Source organism: Podarcis muralis, chromosome 5 (assembly GCF_964188315.1).
Source record: "Podarcis muralis chromosome 5, rPodMur119.hap1.1, whole genome shotgun sequence".
Classification (NCBI taxonomy): Eukaryota; Metazoa; Chordata; class Lepidosauria; order Squamata; family Lacertidae; genus Podarcis; species Podarcis muralis.
In genome coordinates, this window is record NC_135659.1 from 96,425,782 (window position 1) to 96,450,196 (window position 24,415).

The 24,415-nt window shown below is 43.9% G+C and overlaps 1 protein-coding gene across 11 annotated transcripts in view; it reads right to left on the reverse strand.

The window, feature by feature from the left end:
- The window catches only part of RTEL1 (regulator of telomere elongation helicase 1), a 70,259-nt gene that overhangs the window by 3,679 nt on the left and 42,165 nt on the right, over positions 1–24,415 (reverse strand). For 5 of the 11 annotated variants that reach the window (XM_077929397.1, XM_077929401.1, XM_077929396.1 and 2 more), the window contains 12 exons: positions 24,006–24,121; positions 21,154–21,277; positions 17,067–17,217; positions 14,605–14,813; positions 12,243–12,338; positions 10,995–11,205; positions 9,854–9,991; positions 6,481–6,594; positions 5,446–5,691; positions 4,256–4,453; positions 1,642–1,785; positions 585–688 (listed from right to left, as the gene is read on the reverse strand). In XM_077929397.1, the coding sequence (XP_077785523.1) occupies positions 585–688; positions 1,642–1,785; positions 4,256–4,453; positions 5,446–5,691; positions 6,481–6,594; positions 9,854–9,991; positions 10,995–11,205; positions 12,243–12,338; positions 14,605–14,813; positions 17,067–17,217; positions 21,154–21,277; positions 24,006–24,121 (1,851 nt within the window). The remainder of the gene's footprint in view (positions 1–584; positions 689–1,641; positions 1,786–4,255; positions 4,454–5,445; positions 5,692–6,480; positions 6,595–9,853; positions 9,992–10,994; positions 11,206–12,242; positions 12,339–14,604; positions 14,814–17,066; positions 17,218–21,153; positions 21,278–24,005; positions 24,122–24,415) is intronic. The other 6 variants (XM_028735502.2, XM_077929399.1, XM_077929400.1 and 3 more) reach the window with 6 other exon arrangements.

A 24,415-nucleotide genomic window follows, 5' to 3' on the forward strand; every position in this document is an offset into this window, starting at 1 on the left:
AAGCTTGCAACCCATACCATTTCAATGCGTAACCAGATGACTGACTCATGTGCTCCAAAGAACGAACATGGAAAATCACATATTGTCCTTCTCTGCAATGCACACTCCCTGAATAAAGCTGAATGACCAGGTGCTATTGGTACCTTCTGAAAGCTCAGTGCATGCCTGTTTGTGCCACCGCCTCACGAGAGAGAGGATGCCTATGGCTGCAATGGACCACAAGAACAACCCATTTTTTTCTGGCAGAGGAAAACTGTAACAACTCCACAGTTGAAAACAGATTTTAAAATGTGCAAGTCTTGGGAGGCAGGGAAAATAAGTAATGGCCAGTAGTGGTGAGCAGGGCAGGATGCAGCTGCTTACCTGACCTCCTATCACACTGTTACTACGGCTTGCCAGGAGGGACAAGGCTGTGATGCTGGTGGTGCAGACACACTGCCAATCTGGCACTAACCCTGCCAGCTATGACCGGGGAAATGGCTCCATTACAATATTATGAAGTAGCTGCTCCACCAGTGAACAACCAATCAGACAATGTTGTTTTGAGGAAAGGAGAAAGCAAAACTTCGACAAGCAAAACCAACCTTTAGGAGACTCTCCCAGCACAATTTGCAACAAGTGAAGTCGCACAGCTGGCATTTAAAAGGCACACTATGCTCGGATTTGCATTTCCCACACTGGAACCCTTCTGGAAAATTGAAAAAGAGTGTGACTGTTAAAAGACGGATTCCTTTTGGCAGCTGAAGTACTGCCCCCCTACACAGTAGTGGCCTTTTTTGCACAGATAAAATACGTACAACAGAAGCTGTCAGATTTATTGCTGTTTGATATTATAGCTCCCGGAGGACTGCAGAAATGAAGGAAAACATACTCTGACCTCTAGCCTCTTCTGGGAAGAAGCCAGAATGAACACAGATAGGAACTAACTAATGGAATTGTCTTCTTCTCAAATTTTGGCAACAGCAGCTAGTGGCAAGGTTGGAACACCTTTAGACAACTGAATATGTAAAGCTCCTATTTACTTAATGAGGCCATTAACCCATCCAATTTGTTACTGTCTACTCTTGACTCATACATTCTCCAAGGCTTTAGGTAACCAAATATTTCCCACCCTTAAAAATTTAGGTCCTTTAGCTGATGGTGCAGCACACTGAAACTGGGACCTGGTGCATGTAAAGCATATGCCCTGTCATTGAGCTACTGCATTCATAATGTATTACTGATGCAGTTGAGGTATCCTTTCTTTTGAAGGAAGAAGGGCTTCTACCTGATCCAATATTTAAGGTAAAGGTAAAGGGACCCCTGACCATTAGGTCCAGTCGTGGCTGACTCTGGGGTTGTGGTGCTCATCTCGCTTTATTGGCCGAAGGAGCCGGTGTACAGCTTCCGGGTCATGTGGCCAACATGACTAAGCCGCTTCTGCACAGCACATGGAAACGCCGTTTACCTTCCCGCCAGAGCGGTGCCTATTTATCTACGTGCAGTTTGACGTGCTTTCAAACTGCTAAGAAGCTGGGACCGAGCAACATGAGCTCACCCCGTCGTGGGGATTCGAACCGCCGACCTTCTGATCGGCAAGTCCTAGGCTCTGTGGTTTAACCCACAGCGCCACCAGCGTCCCTTGAACCAATATTTACGTACCCCTTAATGGTGAGATGGGCATGCTGTCAGAATCCATGGGTGTGCGGACACTGCTTGGACCTCCCTTGGAGTTCTGTGATTCCAAGTTACTTATAGGGGTGGCATTACTTAGCATCTTCTCTAGCATCTCACTCTTGGAGGAACCTGCAAAGGAGATCATACAGTTACATCTCAAAAAGCACACACAACTATGTATGAGCAGTTTTTTCTTCCATTTATTTATTGCTTATTTATACCACCCATCCTCCAGGATTAGGACACATGGTACTTGCTCCACAATTTAAATAACTACAGGGCTGATGGCCAACATTCCTTTCCTGGACACTCAAGAGAGGGATGGCCAATCGACTCTAGTTTAACTCAGATGAAAAAATTATATAGGTCCAGTTTAATCAGGCTTCAGTTTTGGATTTGGGATGGAAACTATCTCGACCGTCCAATGGGGTAACCACTGCTGGGAGACACACAGGAGGACACAAATGCTAATACGAAGAGCAGGAATATGTTTCTCCTTGAAGACAAAAGCCAACACGACTAAACGCAGGACACAGTTCAAAGAACGAACTAAAACCAGTGTTATTAGCAACTACAGTGGTACCATGGTTTGCAAACTTAATCCGTTCCAGAAGTCCGTTCTTAAACCAAAGCGTTCTTAAACCAAGGCGTGCTTTCCCATAGCAGGGGGGGGGCTCAATTTACAAATGGAACACGCTCAACAGGAAGCGGAACATGTTCTTATTCCAAGGCAAAGTTCACAAACCAAAACACCTACTTTCGGGTTTGCAGCGTTCTTAATCCAAGCTGTTCATAAACTAAGCTGTTCTTAAACCAAGGTGCCACTGTATAAGCAAAATGATATAATTTACACTGATACTACCTGAAGAAGCAGTGTTGGACAGAATGCCCACCATACGCTTCCAAGAAAAGGAAAAGGTTCCACCACAGAACCTGTTTCGTACCATGAGACAGGACTGATCTGGGGCTGTGAATTGCCTTTAGGTAGCTGTTGCAGCTGTTATCATATTGTAGTGTGAAAGAAGAGAGCGATAGGACTGCTCTGGGAAGATGAAAACATCTTTACGGAGGAGTCAAACTTACAAACTGCTCTGCCTCCTTCTCGTGGGTGGGGCAACACCAAAGCATCTGTATTCTCGGGATGAGTAATCAGGAAACTACCGGTATTTGGGGGGGGGGGGGACAATGGATAAGAACACTTCGGCCTAGATGTGTCATTGAAAATAAGTTATCCATTATGGCAGTAACACACTGCACCATTAGTCAACAAAGATATGTAACACATCAGATGCAGTGTGACCTGCCAGCTTCAGACACTTTCAGCCTTCGTCAGCCTGCTCTGCCCGTTTTATAACAATATACTCACAATCTAAAAATCTGGGTGAGATTTGTGGCTACAGCTAATCCTTAATTCATTCTTCCTTAGTTGTCTGAGTCAACACAAAAGAGGTATTGATGAACAATAATTTAATTTTATAAATTAAATAAAATAAATAAATTAAATAAATAAAAATCCTTCCAGTAGCACCTTAGAGACCAACTACCGTATTTTTCGCCCTATAGGACGCACTTTCCCCCCTCCAAAAATGAAGGGGAAATGTGTGTGCGTCCTATGGGGCGAATGCAGGCTTTCGCTGAAGCCTGGAGAGCGAGAGGGGTCGGTGCGCACTGGCCCCTCTCGCTCTCCAGGCTTCAGGAAGCTATCCGCAAGCCTTGGGAGCCCAAGGGAGTTCCCGCCGGGTTCCCAAGGCTTGCGGACAGCAGCCTGCAGCCCAAAACCTGGAGAGCGCAGCGGAGCTCGCCCCAGGCTTCGGGCAGCTCTCCGCAAGCCTAGGGAGCCCGGCGGGAAGTCGCGCCGGTCTCCCAAGGGTTGCGGAGAGCTGCCTGCATCCCGAGGCCTGGGGTGCGCTGAGCAGCGTGCCCCGGGCAGCTCTCCGCAACCCTTGGGAGCTCAGCGCGACTTCCCGCCGGGCTCCCTAGGCTTGCGGATAGCAGCCTGTTCTGGGGGCTGGGGTCGGGGGAAGCTCGGGCTTCCCCCAGCCCCGCACCTGGGGGGGAAATAATTTTTTTTTTCTTTATCCCCCCCCCCCAAAAAACCCAGGTGCGCCCTATGGGCCGGTGCGCCCTATGGGGCGAAAAATAGGGTAAGTTTGTTATTGGTATGAGCTTTCGGGTGCATGCACACTTCTAGTGTGCATGAACCCGAAAGCTCATACCAATAACAAACTTAGTTGGTCTCTAAGGTGCTACTGGAAGGATTTTGTTTGTTTGTTTATTTAGACTACGGCAGACCAACACGGCTACCTGTAACTTAATTTTATCTGGTGAGCAGACAAAGAGTCCACATTTCTGCCTCATTTTTGCTTGTTGTTCCAGGGTTGGGGGTGCCACATTTTTCCTATTAAGCAGCAAATTTCACTGCAAAAAAAACCAGGCTGCTGTATCTTATCCTTAATCTTGTGTTAATCTTCCTCTGATTCACTGAACAGGAGAAGGCTGCAACTTCTTTTTATTTCCCTTATCGGTGAATGGAAAGAAGAAAACCTGGAGCAGACTTATTTGGGGAGGAGAGGAAACTACTGAAATAAGCAACTCAAACCTGGGATTGGGCTGGCAGCTTTATCCTGAATTTTACTCTCTTCCACTGTGCAGTTTGAGTCCCTCAAGCCAAGGGAGCCCTCCTCCTGTGCTGGTAACAGAGCCTCCTCACTCTCCTCAGGGCAACTCATTCCAGTCAGCTCTTTACACATCTGTCTGAACTGTTTTTTGTGATGGGGGCGCACAAACATGGAGAACCCTGTGAACATAAACAAATAATGACGTGCACACACAGTTGGAGCCAGCTTGTTATAAGCCAGGGAATTCCAGGGGAATGGGGAAAACACTTTACTTCAAAATGACCAAGACCAACAACAACAAAAAACCCCTCTTGGCTGGTCACTAAATCCAGCCTGTTTTGGTTTCCAGCTACTGCGGTGGAATCATTTTACTAGTCAGAAAGACTCTTTGAATGTCATATTCACACAAAGAGCAGCAAAAACATTTGCATTCTTGTCTGCATCCCGAAAAACACATGCTGGGGAAATCCTCTTGGGAACCAGTATGGAATATTGCATGATTGTCTTAGACCTACAGAGGTCAACTATGATAAGTCTGAAGCCTTGCAGTTTTCAGTTAAATATGTCTAGTGCCAAGGATGACTGTACAAGATCCAGAGCTGGCCTGTTGAGTCAGCTTGTCTGAGTGTAAAGGTGCTTCTAAAGTAATCTAGTGAGATGAAAAGACAGAGTGCCTCTTCCGCACGGCACTTAATCTTTTACCTCCTTGGAGGTAGATGAGCTTATTAGCGGAACTGTTGTCTATCCAAATCAATACCTGCATTTGTAAGAACTCGATTATTTAGTGTGGCAGCACCCACACTTTGGAACTCCCTGCTTGCTGATATCAAAGTAGGCGCCTTCGCTGTATATGAACTATTGCCCTTAACACATGTATTTTCCAGCATGCTTCTGGTTGGAAAGGTGAATTTCAAAGACTAGATGTGTTTCAATCCGCAAACCTTTTCAAATGAAATAAATTCGGATCAAAATGCAAATTTCTCCCCCATCCGTATCTGATACTGATGTGCCATAAAGAAGTTCAGCCACGGCTGTTGCGCAGCTTGTTAGCGATGGCAACTGAACTCACTGCCCCACCACACTGAGGAACAGGCTCAGTAACATGTGGGTGGAAAGAGCAGAGTTATGCGGGCAGCAAGACACTCTGAGAAACAATCGGGCAGATACTTGCTTTGTAGCAGATGGAAATGTTCTGGCTTCTCTGTGGTGAGGGCTGCAACCACAGACACCATGGCACCGTAGTCATCAGTCTTCTTGTATGCTGACAGGGCTGAAAAGAAACTGCTGAAGCTGCTTTGGTCCAGAGCCACCTTGAGGTCACTCAGGTAGGCTGATCGGATTATTTGGTTACGGCTCTCCTTTAGGGAGCTGGGCATTTTTTTGGAGGGCTCAGCAGTCACACAGGCACTGTTGCCTCCTGTTAGAAAGCACAAGGCAAGGCACATAAGGACAGGATCCTAAATGTAGCCATCTGAAACAGATGAAGCAAAATTAAGAATGTTCCTTGTTAGGGTTTTTGGGGTTTCCCCCCTTTTTGGAGGAGGTGGGATCCTGTTTTGCTAGCACAGCAATTTATTTGCATACTGCCCAACATCTCTTAATACACACTGATGTAAGCCATAGGAAAAGTTTCCTCCTTAGTGATGGATGTGCAATGCTGAAAAATGACACCAAAAAAGAAATTTAACATGTACAGGGTACGCAAATCATGTGTGAGTCAAAACTAACTCAATGAGTCAAAAGTGACTCACAGATTTATTTAATCTTAACCCTGATATTGGGGTTAGTGAGCCTCTGGTTCTCTGTAAGTTGTGGGAATCAAATTCTCATCCATCCTGCCAACATGGCCAGTGGTCAGGGATGCTGGGAGTTGCTGAAGGACCACAAGTTCCCCATCCTTGATTTATTTGCTGCCTTTCACAACAAACCCCAAACATCTCATGATTGCGTTAGAAGCCATTAAAATACAACTAAATAAAAAAAATTCATTACAATTATAAAATTAAAAACATAGGGTTGTTCGATGGAGGGGGGGAGTTCGTGCGCAATCTTGTGATCTTAATATCAGCCCAATGAACATGTGAAGGTTTGTTTCAAGGGACCACTTTTCTTTCTTTACTTTCATTGACATACAGGAACTAAAATCAAGTTTTATTGCTCCTGCCATTAACATACTTTATGCATTTCTTCTTTACAGGAAGCGTACCTGCACCGTCCGACACAAAAGTTAGGTGGGAACCTCCTTTATTCAAATGCTGCTCAGTGTTCAGCTGCCCAGTTGAACCATCCGAAAAGGTGGTTTTCTCGTCACATTTCTTCTCTAATATCAAAGAGAACAAGATACAAAAATTGCTTGAATGAAGGTGGGAAGTCTTGAGAGTACGTTAAGAACAACAGAAAGGAAGTCCAATGAAATCATTGCAATGTATCCTTATTCTTAATCCTAAAGAAGAATAAGGACTTGACATCTTTCCGCAGGGCCTGCAAGACAGAGCTGTTCCACCAGGCCTTTGGCCAGGGCACAGCCTGACTCCCTCCCTCGGCAATCTTCGCGGAGCTCTGGCCCAATGGTTGCCAGTGGCTTGAATTAATTCATTTTATAATGAATGATTTTAGAGTGTTGTTTATGCTGTACTTTTGTACTGTTTCATTGTTGTTAGCCGCCCTGAGCCCGGCTTTGGTTGGGGAGGGCGGGATATAAATAAAATTTATTATTATTTATTATTATTATTAAAATGACAGGAAAATCCCTATCCCAAACAATAGGAAGAATGAACAGAATAACAACTTCTTCCTAAGGGAGGCCAATTCTGACCATTTTTATTTAAAATATACCACATATTTGTGTGCCATATATATCGTATCTCATTAAAACAATACCAAAGTGGTGTACAATAAGAAGTACAACTGGTGCCTATCTGAAGGGTAGTTTTCCAGTGGCATGGCAAGGCTATCGGACTGGGTCGAGGGAGGTATGTATGTTTGGCCTGGAAAAGAGGAGACTTGATAGCCATCTTCAATTGTTCTTGCTTGCTCCCGAGGGCAGGACCTGAACCCATGGCTTCAAGTTACAAGAAAGATTTCAATGAAACATCAGGAAGAACTTTCTGATGCTAAGAGCTGTTCAACAATGGAATGGATTCCCTTGGAAGGTGGTGGACTCTCCTTCATTGGAGGATTTTAGGCGAAGTTGGATGGTCATCTGTCATGGATGCTTTAGTCGAGATTCCTGCACTGAAGGGAGCTGGACTAGATGACCTTTGTGGTACTTCTCAGCACCACAAGGCTGCTGAGGTAGCAGTGCCCCAAAATGGCACTTGGTCATGGTTGCAGTAAGCCTCCTCAATTAGGTCTGAGCAAGACATACTTATTTAGAGAACAAAAAAAAGAGCCAGTATGCTGAAATGGTCTGGCAGAGCCAATATAATATCAGTATAATATTGAGTATGCAACAGATTTTTAGTGGGAGTATTTCCTATCAGTGCAAAGGAGAGGTCTTGAGGTCTATGAAAGACGGAATTCACCACAGAAAAGCTAGATTAGGGAATGAAACACAAGAGCATCTTAGTCACTGACATATCATATATTAGTCACTGATTTATGGTATTTTGGACACATCCAAAATACCGTAAATCATGAAGTTGGAAGAGACCCTGAGGATCACGTAATCCAACCCCCTGCAATGCAGGAATGAGCAGCTGACCCTGACGGGGATCGAACCTGCAACCTTGGTGTTATCAGCACCAGGCTCTAGTCTAACCAAGTGTGCTATTCACCCAGCAGAGGATAGTTCTGGGTGGAGAATGATATTCTAGGAGGGAAATTCAATGGAACTTTAGTCTAATGAGCCAAATGGAGCTTTAGTTAAGAGACTGGAAAGTTCAGTTCAGGGTCCAGGTAGGAAACCAGTGGGACCATGGGTTTATATAATATTTTAATTACTTTTAGGGAAACATTTGAAGTCAAATTGACACGGGGTGATTTTCTTCCTCTTGCAAGCTGGAGCAACTCCCTTAAAAGGCCAGGTTACAACATCTGGGGATTTTTAGTTTTGAAAAAAAGGCAAGCAAAGGAGGATATAATCAAGATTTTTAAAGTTATGCATGGCGCAGAGAAAGTGGAGAGAGATGATTTCCGTGTTTGCTGCTCTAGAAACCTGTCCTTTGTTAAGGAAGAAACTCTCACAGAGTTAAGAAACCCATGATGCAATGCAAGGTCCTACCAGGTTAGGAATAACTGAATACAGCCCCTAAATGGAGTATGTAGGGTGCACCCCAGGGTTATTACTAAGAAGGCTTTTATCCTTGGCTAGGACTTATAGGAAGGAGCTAAATTACTGGCTAGGAGTTGGAAATCCAACAAGATCTGGAGGATCACAGGTTACCTGTCCCTGATTGACAGCTTCCACAAAATGGTTAGGACTCAAGGAGGACGGTGCTGCCAGGTTGTTCCTACGTTATATCCACTAACCACGCAGGCATAAGCTTCTTCTAGCAACGGCACGGGCTCTGAGGGTCTTTAGCACTTCTTCCAAAGAAGTTGCCATAAGCTTGTTGGCAGTTTAATATGTTTCCCTCGATGATAGTGAAAGGAAGATATTTAGCTCTCCCAGAATCAGAGCGTCTCTGCAAATGTAGCAAACAGGAACCTGATACTTTGGAGCATATTTTCTTTTCTTGTGATTTTGGCATTTATGCCAGAAGACAATTATTCGAGGCCTTACAACTCAATAGGCTGAATTCTATGATACCAACGGTTCAGGACCTGCTTTTGGACAGGAATGATCAAATTACTTTAATAGTGGCTGAATTTTTGGGTGCTGTCCATGTAGAAAGACTGGGCCATTATAAAGAGATTTAGTGGTTCTTAATTGATTGGTGATGTGGTAGTGTTGTATTGTATTATTTATGCAAATTGATTTCCTTTGGAGTTAAAGATCTGACTGGGACAAACCTTGTTATGCTGAGCTCGTATTTTGCACAATTTGTATACGGTGTCTGTTTGATAATGTGTGGTTTGCTATGCCTAAAAAAGGATTTTTGAATTTGAATTAGCTTGTTGTCAGAGCACATGCTTTGCTTGCAAAATGTTCTGGGTTCAATTCCTGAAACCCCAGAGAGCTGCTGGCAGTCAGAGCAGGGAACACTGAGCTAGGTGAACTAGGTGTAAGGCAGCTTCCTGCAATTCTAAGTGAACAGCATTCCAACTGGCAACTCCGGTATGTATGGCTATGAGAGTGAACTTATGAAGACCTGGCTCTGGGTCATTAAGTAAGAACAGACTTGCCCCTTCAGCTGTTAGGCTACTCTAGCAGCAATGGAGGTAACAGCCAAGGCTGCTCAGAGGCTGTGGCTTAAAGGTTATTCCTCGACCCCAGCTCTCCCCTTCAGTCACTGGGATCTTTAAGGACTTAATGATGAGATGGGCAGCAACTCGGGATGACAGAGCAATGATGCAAGCATTCTAAAGACAAGAATCCCTCCCTGATCCTCCCTAAAGACAAGAATCCCTCCCTGATCCTGACTGAGAACATACAGAGAGGCAGGAACTCTCAGAGGGCTGCCAACTCCTGGTCTCACCTGGGTTCTTGGCCAGCCGCAGCCTCTCCTCCAGCTTCAGGCTGTGCTCAGGTTTGTAGCCACAGCCCACTCCCGTCAGGGAACAGCAAGCTTCGTCAAACTGCTTTTTGTGCTGCGGCCGAACAAACTGGTAAAATTCTTGCATAGAAAAGAAGGAAGGGTAAACACTGAAAAGGTGCTTTGTTCAGGAAGGCATCAATACGTTCCTAGAAATGTGTCACCCCCACCTGCCTGTTCCAAAGTATTTTCAGGGAACAACAGTAGCACATTGACAAAAGAAGGCTTGCCCACTTTGAGATTAACTTTCCATAGCTCATGTTACAGTCTATTCAAGTTCTGACAAGTGATGGGAAACTGCCGCTAATACCAAATTTCTTTCAAAACCATCTTCAAAAGGAAAGCCCTGCTGGATTAGATCCAAGGGTCACTCTGTCTTGTCCAGCATTTCATTTCAAGCTGTGGCCAGACAGATGCTTCTGGGAAGCCCATAAAGGAAAGAGCTCCCTCATTGTTCCTCCTCTCCCCGCTTTGGTATCTGGAGGCATGCTGCATCTGAGCTTCCATCTAGTTATCACAACTATTAGCTTTTGAAAGACCACCCTCCTCCAACCATGAATTTGTCCAATCGCCTTTTAAAAGCCTCTAAACCAGTGGCCACCACCACATCTTCTAATAACACATGGGCAAAAGGGTTAGGCCATTGGCCTGATTATTTGTATTTTATTGATATTATTCCACAGTGTCTATCCCGCGTTGTCCCAATACCTCCATTTCCCCCCTTCTGGTGTCTCCTTGTGTCTGCTTTAGATCACAAAACAATGACTATTTCCCCCTCTCCTATATAACCAAGCAGAAAGAACGTGCATCTGCATCCTAAAAGAGTTAGGGCTGAGCGAGGAAACTGCTTGTTTTTCCAGTATCACAGATACACAATCGCAAATCCAAATGGATTTCTTCAGCGAGACGATAAAAACAGCCAACATTACCTGTTTGCACAATAACAATAAAAAGATAAAAAGTGCAACCAGCACACAGTTTATGTCTCCTGCATTGCACTTTGCAGAAGACCTTTCATTAACCATCATAATTTGTGCATGAAAACCAGCAGGTGCCCAGAAGAGATGTCCAGGGGCCACAATACCTCGCAATAGGACATGTTTTTTCTGGTCTTCCACGAAAAGTGAGCTCATCTGGCACAACATAGTACTGAAGTCATTTGTGGTTTTGTACTGCTGCAGAGCCCTTGAGAACGTGTTAAAATTCAGCTGGCTCAAAGACTGCTTCACTGTTGCAATGAAAGCTGCAGCCCTGGCAGTTTTAGTCTCTGAGAGGTCTTGGGCTTTGCCAGGCTGCTGAAATTAAAGAAAAGAGAGAGAGAGATTTAAGTAAGCACGATCCGCAAGCAAGCTCTTTTTTGCACACACTTCTCTGGACCCAATTTCTTCCTTGTAACAAATGATTAGGGAAGAAGACTTCTCCCTTCTCTGAAGCAGCCAAGGGAAGATGGAATTGTTTTATTTTATTTAACAAAGTGTATATACCACTTAATTGATAGAAAACCTCTAAGCAGTTTTCTTCTTTGTCCTACAAAGGGAAATCTAAAATAGTAATTAAAAATACCTGCAGATTAAAAACACCAGCAAATTCATTAAAAATACCAACAAAGGCAAGCATTAAAAAACAAGGTCATGCATAGTTTTTAAATACAAAGAGCGACAACTTAAAAACAATGGTACATTGCATTAAATGCCTGGGAAGGTTTGTGGAACCAAAAGGTTTTAGGAGATGAGCTTCAGAAAATAAACCAGGGGTGGGAAACTACAAGCCTGGGTACCAAATGTGGCCCAAGACCCTCCGTGGGTCCCACTGGTCCCACGTGCCATGCCCTCCTTAAGTGCCTTCGCCCACCTGCCTGCCTGGAATGACTTGTTTGCCTGGAGGAGGATGGAGGGGTGTGTGTGTATGTTTGCCTGGAAGAAGGATGGAGAAGGGTGTGTGTGTATATATATATATATATGGAAACCTCTGACTTCTGCATGGCTGGAATGGAACCTACCATGCAAAGGTAACAGCTCTATGCATCACTGTGCCTGGTTCAGCACTTGGCCCCACCTAACACTGGCATGAGGCCCCTGAAAGGCTGCCGAAGAATGTGGCTTTTGGGATGGAAATAGTTTCCCACTAAACCTTTATGCCGAAGGTTTCCCCAAGTGACTCATCTGCATTTTGGCTTTTGGAGATGACCATTTTCAAGAGGGCACCTGTGCTTTTTGAACAATGAAGCATTTGAGGACTGAACGAGAACACCTGCATTTGGCTTCAAGGGGGTCTCTCATCTTTCTCCTATTATCTGATTTCTCGTAAAGCTCGGTGACTCCTTGAAACATACCAGATTGCTGATTATCTTGATTTTCTTCCTGCCTCCTTTCTGCTCATCCATGAGCTTCTTCTCGTATCGAAGGGAGAGAGTTGACAAACGTTTTGCCTGTAAATGTTAACAGTGTTAATGCAATCTCCTCCCTCTCTTTCAGAAGAATTCTGCACTGAAGGCTGGGCTTGACCTCCCAGCAATGATCAAGAACAAAAAAGCAATCTTTGCTCTGACTAGGTATGTCGTGCATGAAAGGATGTTCACATTTCTGGGAAGACACCCACTTAATGGAGAGAGAACAAAGGGAAGTCATTGTCCTGGAGATGTGGCGGAAAAGCAAGCCAATGTTTAGAAATGTGGGGTTTCCCTAACTGGAAAGTAATGCTAGCACTTCAAAGCTATGGTCAATCTCTTCTGCATCTCTTAGTAACCTCACATTCAAGGTGGGTCGGCGGGGGGAATTCAACAGAGACAGAAATAAAAAATAGGCTGCTAACATTTGAAAAAAATCAGGTCAACTCAGAGCCAATATTATCAAGCAGTGAGATTTAATAATAACACCATATATGAATTACAATAAAATGTAACAGAAACAACAACAAACAGTTAATTTAAAAAAACGGCTTAAAATACAGCTTAAAATGAAGCCTCGTTTTAGTAAAGGTAAAGGTACCCCTGACCGTGAGGTCCAGTCACTGGGGTTGCGGCGCTCATCTCGCTCTATAGGCTAAGGGAGCTGGCGTTTGTCCGCAGACAGCTTCTGGGTCATGTGACCAGCATGACTAAGCCGCTTCTGGCGAACCAGAGTAGCACGCGGAAACACCGTTTACCTTCCCGCCGGAGCAGTACCTATTTATCTACTTGCACTTTGACGTGCTTTCAACCTGCTAGGTTGGCAGGAGCTGGGACTGAACAACAGGAGCTCACCCTGTCGCGGGGATTCGAACCGCCGACCTTCTGATCGGCAAGCCCTAGGCTCTGTGGTTTAGACCACAGCACCACCTGCGTCCCTCTCATTTTAGTAGTAGCCCTTAAATCAAAACCATAAAGGGAGGAAACATCAGATTCACCTGAGCCAGCTATCCCTGCTGGTCCTACAAGGGCCAGCAAAAAAGCCAAGAAAAAAATTATATACCAAATCCCATATAAGGGGTCAGAGTGAATCTAAGCCAAAGGCCAGGCGGAACAGCTCCGTCTTGCAGGCCCTGTGGAAAGATGTCAAATCCCACAGGGCCCTAGTCTCTTGTGACAGAGCGTTCCACCTCGTCCGGGCCATTGCTGAAAAGGCCCTGGCCCTAGTTGAGACCAATCTAACCTTCTTGAGGCTCGGGATCTTCAAAGTGTTGTTATTTATGGACCTTAAAGTCCTCCGTGGGGCATACCAGGAGTGGTGGTCCCGTGGGTACGAGGGTCCTAAGTAACTAAGGGATAAGTGAATGTGTGGTGAGGGAGATTCAGATTGCAACCATAATACTGGAAGTGTTTTGGTTTTTTTAGACCCTGCTCCCCCCACTCCTTGAGTGGGAAAACACCCTTTTAGGGAAAACACATGGATATGCTTAAGTTCTCCCCAGTGGGTCAAATCACACAGGCAATTTCTATCTGGAAAACAGCAAACGGGGAAAGGATTAACCCCTGCCCTTCCTCCAGCACTATGCTGTGAATTTACCCGCCTGCTTTTTTACCTTTACACATTAAAGGGACAGGACAGCCAATAAATGGACCTCAAGTGCCTTGCCTAGAAGAGCTGGCTTTGACCTGAGAATCCAAGAATCTGAGAAAACTGAATAGACACATCTCATTCCAGCAATATAGTGCTGTTATACGACTCTGTCTACGACAGTAAAACGAAACAGATACTGTTTGTTAACAGATAATAAACAAGAAACATGCAGGCTCTGGAGAAAACTGAGAAGCCCTGGCTCATGGGAATCTTAGGCACACACCTGTACACCCAGGTGTACTCATAGTGTTCACTGTAGCATGTAAAAAGTGGTGCTTGAGTGACACCTCTGTAGCCCGAGATCTCTGCCTAACAGAAGCACACTAGTCTATTAGAAGAAGAAGAAGAAGAGTTTGGATTTGATATCCCGCCTTTCACTCCCCTTCAGGAGTCTCAAAGCGGCTAACAATCTCCTTTCCCTTCCTCCCCCACAACAAACACTCTGTGAGGTGAGTGGGGCTGAGAGACTTCAAAGAAGTGTGACTGGCCCAAGGTCACCCAGCAGCTGCACGTGGAGGAGCGGAGACGCGAACCCGGTTCCCCAGATTACGAGACTACCGCTCTTAACCACTACACCACACTGGCTCTCCCTATTACCTGTTTCGGGAGAGGGTGGGGAGAAATCAGGGACTAGAAACTCAAACTGTGCTCTCATACCTGTTCCTCTCCTGGCAAGCTGTCTTCCTCACCTGCCTCTCCGCAGTTCTTTTCATTGCACTCCAGTGCAGCCAAGAGGCTACCAGGTTGTCTTTGTGAGGTGGACGGCCTTTGGTCATACTCTACACACAGGCTGGCCACTCCATTATCTGAGACAAGATACACAGCCTGTAAGTACCTAGATTCTGAATGTCCCAACTCATTTTTCTCTGCTCAGGGTTAGATCAGTTTGAGACAGGAGGAGGAGGAGGAGGAGAAGAAGAAAAAAGAAGAGTATATCCAGTTTAGATGTTCAGAATAAAATGAGAAGAATCCTAAAATTTATACCAATTTCTGTTTTTGGAAGGTAAGCATCCTCCACTTTAAAAGCATGACCAGCAAGAAGTCTATTTTCAAATTCAGCTGGGGACAAAATGTTCTGAGCATGTGGGCCACAAGCAAATAATAAAAAGATCTTACAAATAATTCCAGTACAGCTGCAGTCTAGGAAATATCCCCACATAAAAAGCTTGTTGAAAGAGGAAGGTTTTCAGTAGACACTGAAAACAACAACAGAGAGGGTGCCTAGTATTCATCCAACAACCTTTTAGAATGTGGATTTTTTGGGGAGGGGGAGTTATTGGGTTACTGCTTTTGGTTTGATTTTATAAGTTGTGGTCTTCTTGTGAACCGCCCTGAGACCTTTGGCTATAGTGCGGTGTATAAGTTGATAATAATAATAATAATAATAATAATAATAATAATAATAATAATATTCAAGGGGAGGGAATTCAAAAGTGCAGATGCCATAACACTAATGTGCAGATTCCCAAATTGTGCAGAAGGGATTTCCTGATAAGATGGTAATTCAGGAAGTCCTCACTTTCAGAGTGCAGTGATCAACTGGGCAGATAAGGGGTATTTAAAAGTGTTTGTCATCATCATCATTATTTTTAATGTGTATTTATTTGTGCACAACCCTGGGATCCTTCAGAATGAAGGGCAGTCTGAAAGTTACACAAACAATAAAGCAGAAGTTTGAAGGACTTGGCAGCAAGATTCAGTCCACTAAAGTGTCAGGAAGATGCCCTCTCCATCCATGGACAAGGAAATGAAACAAAAATCTGGGACTAAAAGCAAAGCATGTATGTACTAAGTTTTAGGGAAAGTTTTGTTATTATGGTAAAGATTATGCTCCTGCAGAAGTTTTCAAAAGAGACAGCTGAATAATATATGACTACATAGAGGACTTTTGAGCATTGTTAAATATGGTAAATCTAGAGGCTCTCCCCATTCAAATCATTCTGGTGCATTTGGTATATTTGACTAAATGCTGACGCTGGTCTTAAATACATAGAAACCACCTTTTATGAGAACACAAGTGATTAACATTTTTTATGGGTTCATACTGGCTTCCTTTAAGGAAACCACAGCTGCAGGGGAAGTAATAATTAAGCTGGAACTGATCTCAAAGGCTAATAAAGTACAGAAGTATGTAAATCCATTTGTGTTACTTGGATATTAATACTTTGTGATATTAATTTATTATGTTTTATTTTGGTATGGTCTGTTCCTATATGTTTGGCTCTAGATATCTCATTTACTTCTGATTTGCTTTAAATTACATTGTTTTAATTTGGCATAGGACTACCTGAAGGAAAATCTGTGCCCATATTATACCTGACTGGGTCCTGATATTGGCCCCAAAGGCCCTTCTTTCTAGCCTATCACTAAATAGCATCAGTTTAGCATGTACAAGGGATAGGGTCTTTTCAGTGGTGGCCCTACTTTTGTGGAATTCCCTCCGCTAGGAGTTATTTATGGGCCCTTCATTGGTGACATTAAAGAAGGTTCCTTAACTAACTTTCTAATTCCACTTTGCTTTTCAATGATGCCTTTATCTGGTTTCATGTTTTAGTTGTTGCTATTTTAATTTTTGATGCACTGATTTTGTTTTCTGTGTTTTATTGTCTGTCATACTATTATTAATTGCTGTGGCTGCTGTAAGCTGCCTTGTGAGGGTTTTAGTCTAAAAGGTGAGATATAAATACTGTCTGTAGAGGCAGCCCAACAAAAGAGTGTTGCTGTAATCTACCCAAGATGCAACCAAGGCATGTGTAATTCAGGCCACGTCTGTTTTCTCTAAACACTGCTGCTGAACAAAATGAAGATGGGAAGAGGTACTCCTAGCCACTGATGTCACCTGCAGTTCCATAAATAGTACCAAGTCCTGGAAATTACCCATGCATGCTACAAGCTTCTATCTACATGAGAAGTCTTATCTAACAGCAGCAATTCTCAAGTCTTGGCTTGTTTGCCCTCCCCCATGCCAGAACTGCCTTCAGACAAATATTCGTTGTTTCAACTTTCCGTAGCTCGTTTTGTTGACATTTTATGACCTCAGCACACCTTGCCTTTTTAAGATTCTGAGGTGAGATTATTCCAGTGCCTATTTTGCACAACAGGAAAAGGCAACCACTTACCTATCCTCTTCCTTTTCAAACTAGGAACATGGTTGTCCGTGTTGCTGGCTTTGGTCACAGAAAGGAGCTTCGCACATGAAGCTGAAGTTGTAGGGCTGCCTTCTTCTCCAGTGGTGGTGCAGGAGGGGTCTCGAAGTGCGGGAGGAGGCACCTGCACAGAAATTGGAAGCATTACACAAGAAAAATGTAAAACGCTCAACTTCCAACATCTTAAGAACCTGCCTAAATATTATGACTTGAACTCTACAGCCTGATTCACACGGTACTTTAAAACTGGAGTCACCAACCTTTTTAGGCCTTTGCATTTTTGAGCAAGTGCTGTAGGCACCACCCACTTTGTTCCCTTCTCCTCTCCCTCCTTTGGTCCAGCCCTTCGCCCATGGGAGAAAGAACGTGCACACAAAAAACCTTTGCTTTTCCAAGGGATCTGGGTAAAAAATCATACCCAGTGGAATTAATCTGAGCCATAGACCTGAAAGAGGAAGTGAGAAAGACCATCACTCTTCCAACTTCCTCCTCCTGCTCTATGTACTTTTCAAGGGAGAAAAAGGCAACAGCCCTCACACCTCATGACCAGGGGAACAATGAGTGGGGTGAGTGGCGCTCAGAGGCTTTGTGGGCACCAGGGGAAGATCTCTAGAGCACCATCCCACCCATGGGCACTGTGCTCACAAGCCCTGCTTAAAGCCTTTGTCTAAATTAAACTGCGGTTTAATATGAATGAACAACATTTCTTACTCCATCATTTTGCCAAGGGGTAAACAAACGAGAGGTAGGCGTGCCATTATGTGTGAACCAGTTTCTGCCTCTTTACAAACCATGGAGGTAAGTCAAGGATGTTGAGTAACCATCATGGTGGGTCTGTAAGCAAATGAACAAACCATGAGCATTGGTTTGCATGTAACAACAAGCCAGCCCCAATATGCTGAAGAAAGGAGTCTGGTAGAAGCACTGTGGGACTTTAGAGCAGTGTACAATAATAGCAAAATGCTTGTTCGCGTTAAACCATACTTTAATTTAAACATGGTAAAAATAGTGAAGGTTAAGACACAATGGCATGATATGGAGAAGTGTGTTGAGAAATGACATGGTTAATATATTAGATTTAGGTGGAAAATGGGCTATAAATCTGTGGGACCACGATAATGCCTATAAGGGATACCAGTAACGACGTGGCACGGGTTGATTGTACGACTCTGTCAAGACGCATGGTATAGATGAGCCTCTGGCATGAGACAAGTCATGTGTGGCCCATCCAAGATGAGATGAGGCCCGTCTAATTATACTGGTAAGAAAGTCTAAGGTTAGTCTAGGAGACACACACCCTTAGCAAAGAACCACGTCTCATCTGACCACAGCATGAAATTATGTAAAACAGGACAGTTAATATAATTAACAACCTGGCAGTTCCGATCCTGAAAAGGTTACTCCAAGATCTACCCATTACATCATTCTCTTGCCAACAGTAATCAAATGAATGCTGAAAGCCAAGGGCAGGGCAAGATGGCGACAGCCACCTCAGAATCTGGTTGGAGGAGCATAAGAAGCTGCCTTCTATTAGCTCAGACCACAGGTCCATCTACAGTCGCTTAGTACCCCTCGCTTTAGCTGTAATTAAAAACTGCTGTCTGAACAGATTTACAGAACAATGTGCTTCATGCCTGAGAAGTTTTATAGCTAATGAATCCCAGTTGCACCCCAGAGAATTAGGATGAAACTAGTCATAATGATGGCAAATGTGTTTGTTTAGCCAGGTGCCTGCTGGGCTGTTCATCTCTAAAGTGGGCGGGCGGGTGTGTGTTCTTTCCATCAAAAGGAGAAGCATAGGAGGGGAGTTGGAACTCCCCTTGCTTCCCCCCACCCCCAATAATGGACGTGAGCCAGATTGGGATAAAGTACAAGAGGTATAGTTAAAGCCATGGTTTTCCCAGTAGTGATGTATGGAAGTGAGAGCTGGACCATAAAGAAGGCTGATCGCCGAAGAATTGATGCTTTTGAATTATGGTGCTGGAGGAGACTCTTGAGAGTCCCATGGACTGCAAAAAGATCAAACCTATCCATTCTGAAGGAAATCAGCCCTGAGTGCTCACTGGAAGGACAGAACCTGAAGCTGAGGCTCCAATACTTTGGCCACCTCATGAGAAGAGAAGACTCCCTGGTGGTGGGAAAGATGGAGGGCACAAGGAGAAGGGGACAACAGAGGACGAGATGGTGGGACAGTGTTCTCGAAGCTACCAGCATGAGTTTGACCAAAGTGCGGGAGGCAGTGGAAGACAGGAGTGCCTGGGGTGCTCTGGTCCAGGGGGTCACGAAGAGTTGGACACAACTAAACGACTAAACAACAACAACAAGAGGTGAAGAAGAGGATTATTTTAGATCCATCCCAATCTGGGTTCAGGCCTGGCCATGGGTCTGAGATGTCTTTGGTTGCACTGATGGAAGACTTTTGCAGAGAGCGAGACAGGGAGAGTGCAACCTTGCTTCTGCTTCTTGAGTGCTATGCAGCCTTTGATTCCATTGACCATGGCATCCTCCTGGAATGGTTCTGTAGAATGGGAAGCGAGGTCACTGTGTTACAGTGGTTCTGGTTCTGGTCCTAGCTACGGGCCTGAGTCCAAAAAGTAGAACTGGGAGAGTGCTTTTGGGCTTCCTGGCAGTTATGCTATGGGCTGCTGCAGGGCACTCCTCACTCCCCAATGCTGTTTCATATCTATATGAAGCCACTGGGAACGGTCATTAGAACTTTGGGGAGAAGGTGCCACCAGCATGTCAATGACATCCAGTTCTCCTCATGCTATTTGGATCAGGAAAGGCCGTGAGGGCTCTGGACCAGTGCCAAGACAAAGCAGTAGGATGGAAAAGAGAGGAAAAGGTGAGCTTGAATCCTAGCAAGAAGGCAGAACTGTGGTGCAAGTTGTAGTTCAAAGCTTTCGGAGGGCACGAGATTGATGAAGGCTGTTTTATCTGATGTAAAATATAGACACATCCCCAATTTATATGAGAAAAGGAGAGGTGCCTGAATAGAAAAGGTGTGCATGCCATTGTGTCTAGCTTGGCCCTAAGCAGCCAGATTAGGACTGCTCATAGGAAGTGCTGCTGGTGCTGAACGTCCTTGTGCTGTAATGGTTCTAGGCTAGGACTGGCAAAACCCAATTTCAAATCACTGCTTAGCCATGGAATTCACTGACACACTCTCTCAGCCTAACCTATCTCACAGGGCCGTTGTGAAGAAATTGTTTCTCAGGGTGGGGTGAAGAAGATAATCACAAATGTCAACTTTGAGTTTTTTTCAGGAAAAGGTGAGGATATAAATGAAATAAATAAAACATTCTGTATTGGTGAAAAGAGAAGCCAGATGGCTAGAATTAATATGCCATGATAAGCATGAACACCACAGAACAGTTAAAACCTTTTTTGTGGGGTATGTCTTTTGGAGTGCACTAAAATCAAAGTGTATGATCCATTTGATAACAGAGCTGCTATGCCAGAATAACTAAATGAAAGAAACAACAACTAGTGACTAAAGAGAATAACTAATAAAGAGAAAACTACATGATGTATCCTATAGCTGTACTTGCTAATAGGTCTCCCCCCCCCACCACACCCGATCGAAACAGCTGAGCAGCAAAAAGATGCTGTTGGAAACTCCCTTTGTGCTGTATTTTCATCTGTAAAATAGAAATAATTGTGATCTCTCTCACATGGTGAGAAATCAGTGAAGAGATTAGGATCTTAAGCCACTTTACATATGTAAAGTTCAAGAAGCAAGAGATTTCTGCAGATGCATACAATATTTATTCAGTCCAAGGTTCACACTATATTTGGAACTATACAATTTTCACACTATATTTGGAACTGTACCGTTTTGTACATATGGAGAAAAAAAGCTGCAGCATAAAGCTTCCTTTGTAAAAAGTTTGGCCAGCATTGGGAAGCCTTTTGTTACTTTGTACATTAGGGTGTTACACCTCTTCGGACTGTTCTAAATGAACAGCATGCTGCTAATCCCTCTGGAATGCTAGTCGTAAGGTAACTCTCAGACATTTTGCAGACTAATAGCTTTCGCCTACAGTTGCTTGAAACTTACAGTTTCCTGGGCAAAACGGAAGAACTGAGACACATCTCTGACAGCATGCCCAAATTTTTCATAAATCTTGATGTAAGGACGGACCCAGGAAGGCAACTGGGCTATTGCATCCGTATTCATGAACCTGTTGGAAAGTGGGAAAGAACACTAGTAAGCTCTGTCAAAAACAGTTTCGGGACATGCCTAGAAATGTTTGTAACACTTTCCCACCAAAACAACCCAGAAGAAAGATGGAATTGGATGCCTAAGTGCTCTGCAACATCTGATAACCACTGGTAAAAGAAAACACCTTTGGATATAGCACCCCATAGTAATTTTATCCCCATCACAAAAATAACAGAAGAGGATAAACAGTATCCTTACATTTACACTTGTCTCATTCTTCCATACAGAAAAAGGTTAAATGGTAAGTTGCAAAACACTGTGGGATTGCAAGTGCTGGATAAGGGAGTCAACTGAAGTGCTGGCCAGAAATCACACATGAATTAGCTTAGAGCTCCAAAACCCCTTTTGCGGGGTTGCCACCTGTGGGAGATAAAGTAGTCATCACCAGGCTCCCCTCCACAATGTCTGGATCAGGCCAGCCTCCTTTGCAATTCCTACAAAGAGTCTAATTGATTGACTGAACTATACAGCTTATGAGATCTGCTTTTTAATTCGCCACTGCTGTTATGAATAGATTGGTTTCATAAACCATTCCTTTCCTAGGAAGAGAGCACCAGTTGCAGATAATAGCTCATCTGGAATCGTTCAGTTTCCAGTTACAGGTTCCATTTAGAAAAATAGTGCGTTCCCAGAGGATTACTTAGAACCACCCTGCAGACATGGGAGTGGCCTGAAACAGATTCAACTCTCCCACAGCAGAGAATACTACAACCTGACTTTTAAGGGGTTTAGTGTTGAAAGCCTTCCCTAGGCCCTCAAGCAGAAACTCCAGACTTGTGGGCATCCCCTCTAAACTTGGGAGGTGTCCCTTAGGAATAGATATTAATATGCAGCATGAGTAAGTAAGTCTTGGATAAACCATTCTCCATCTATTTGCATCCCATGCCGATAACCTAATACCCCATTTTAGATGGTGCACTACAGAGATAAATTTATTTGTCTGTTTATGATAGGAGTGCAGTTATAAGGACCACACACTCCAGTTTAGTGACTTTCTTCACATTTGATGTCACTGCAGTGGGACAAAACCCACATTTTGCACATATGGTGGCAAGCGGTAAGATAGAATCCCCCAGTTCTCAGTCAGAGCATTCCTGTTTTCGAAGAAAGCCGCGAAAAGATGATGCAATTTCTCCCGAAAGAATACGTTTAACTTGGATTATTATTCTAAGACTACTGATGTGGATTTAGAAACCCAGTCTAGCAACCCATGAGAAATATTTTGGTTAGATCATGTTTCTTTCTTTATTTTGGTTTTGAACCAAGGGATACATGGGTAATCAGTTTTCCTTTCCACTGGCCAGAATAACAACTCAGAGCTTTCTCTGAATAGCTGCTCCCCTTAATTTGCCTAGTTCTAGTCACAGGCGCAGCTGCATCCTGCAGGCTTGTGGTTGCACATTATTATTTTTAAATATCACTTAAGAAAGTAAGAGGCCACTGAATCAGGCCTACGGCTCATCTAGTCCTGCATCCTGTTCTCTGAGTGGCCAACCAGATGCTCTGAGGCAAGTCCAAAAGCAGCACCGGAGCATAAGACCATTTCCCCCTCCTGCAGTTTTCAGCAACTGGTATTCAGGAGCACACTGCCTCTGACTGTGGAGGCAGAGAATAGCCATTGTGGCTGGTAGCCCCAGGTAGCCTTTACCTCCACAGGTTTGTCTTTCAAAGCCATCCAAGTCGGTGGCCATCACTGCCTCCTGTTGGAACAAATTCCATAGCTGAACTATGCACTGCATGAAGAAGTACTTTCATTGTCTCTCCTGAATCGTCCAACATTCAGCTTTGTTGAATGTTCACAAGTTCTAGTAACAGGAAAGGAGGAAAACATTTTTCTATCCACTTCTTGAATGCAGTGCATAATTTTATACACTTCTACAGTATCAGGTCACCTCTGACTTGCCTTTTCTCGAAAATAAAGAAAAGGCTTCTGCCATATTTGTTAGTCTTTGAGGTGCCTCAAGAGTATTTTTTGCTGTAACAATTTTTTTTATGTATATATTTTTATTCTGCTGTTTTGTTTTATTAAAGTAATTTAAACATCTATTTTTTAAAAAATATATATGAACACAAAAACCCACACAAAACCTAGAATAGAGAAAACAAAAACATTAACCAAAGAACTGAACACACCCAACACTTCCCCAAGAACAGACACCTTAGAAACAAATAAATCTGAACAGCACAGCCATCCTGCATTCTTCCATCCAAGCTCTGATTGAAAATGGGAACCAAGCATGCTCAGAAGAAGTCACAAGGCTGGTCACAATGGTGGCCCATTACATTGGAATTCACGGTAACAAGGAAAACAAGGGAATCAGAGAGGTGCACCAATTGAGCCAATTTGCTGCCCATTCACTCGGTTTGGAGAGTCCTTTTGGAGCTCATCACAATCTTTTTGTTCTAACTACCCCGAGCAATTTAGTATCATCAGAAAACAGGGCCACCTAACCACTCTCCCCTAGCTCTAGCTTGTTTATGATCTAATTCAAAAACACAGATCCCAATATGAAACTTTGGGCGATTCCACCTTCTACATTCCTCCATTTGGAAAACTGTCCATTTTCTCCTACTTTCTGAAGGCTTGTTCCACAGTAGCAAAGCAAGGAGATGGCACAGATGGTACAGAATTCAAGTAGAAGGAGATGAGGACATGAGAACTCTACCCAAGCAAGAAGGAAGGTCACCTGTGGTCACAGAGGAAGATGGCGCCGTAATCCTGTCGATGCCGGATGACTCTACCAATGGCCTGGTTCACTGCACGAGACGCCTGTTGTTTGTACCAGTTGTTCCCAGATAAATACTAAATGTCAAAGAAAATGTATCAAACACCAGACCAAAATTAGTACCACCCTTTAAGGAGATGCCCTGAAAACACAACTGCAAAGAATGCCCATCTGCCTGTCCCTTGGTTCTCCCCTTCCCCACTGTTTCTGTAGCTTAAGACCACCTCTTTTCTGAAAGAGGAACTGGTCACCCCACTGGTCCAGCCAGCTGGTCGCTATTAACAACACTATGCATTGTGCTTCAGACATTTGCAACATTCCTTTTAGATATGCATTAATACAAGGTTAACTCTGCCACTTGCAAACTGTCT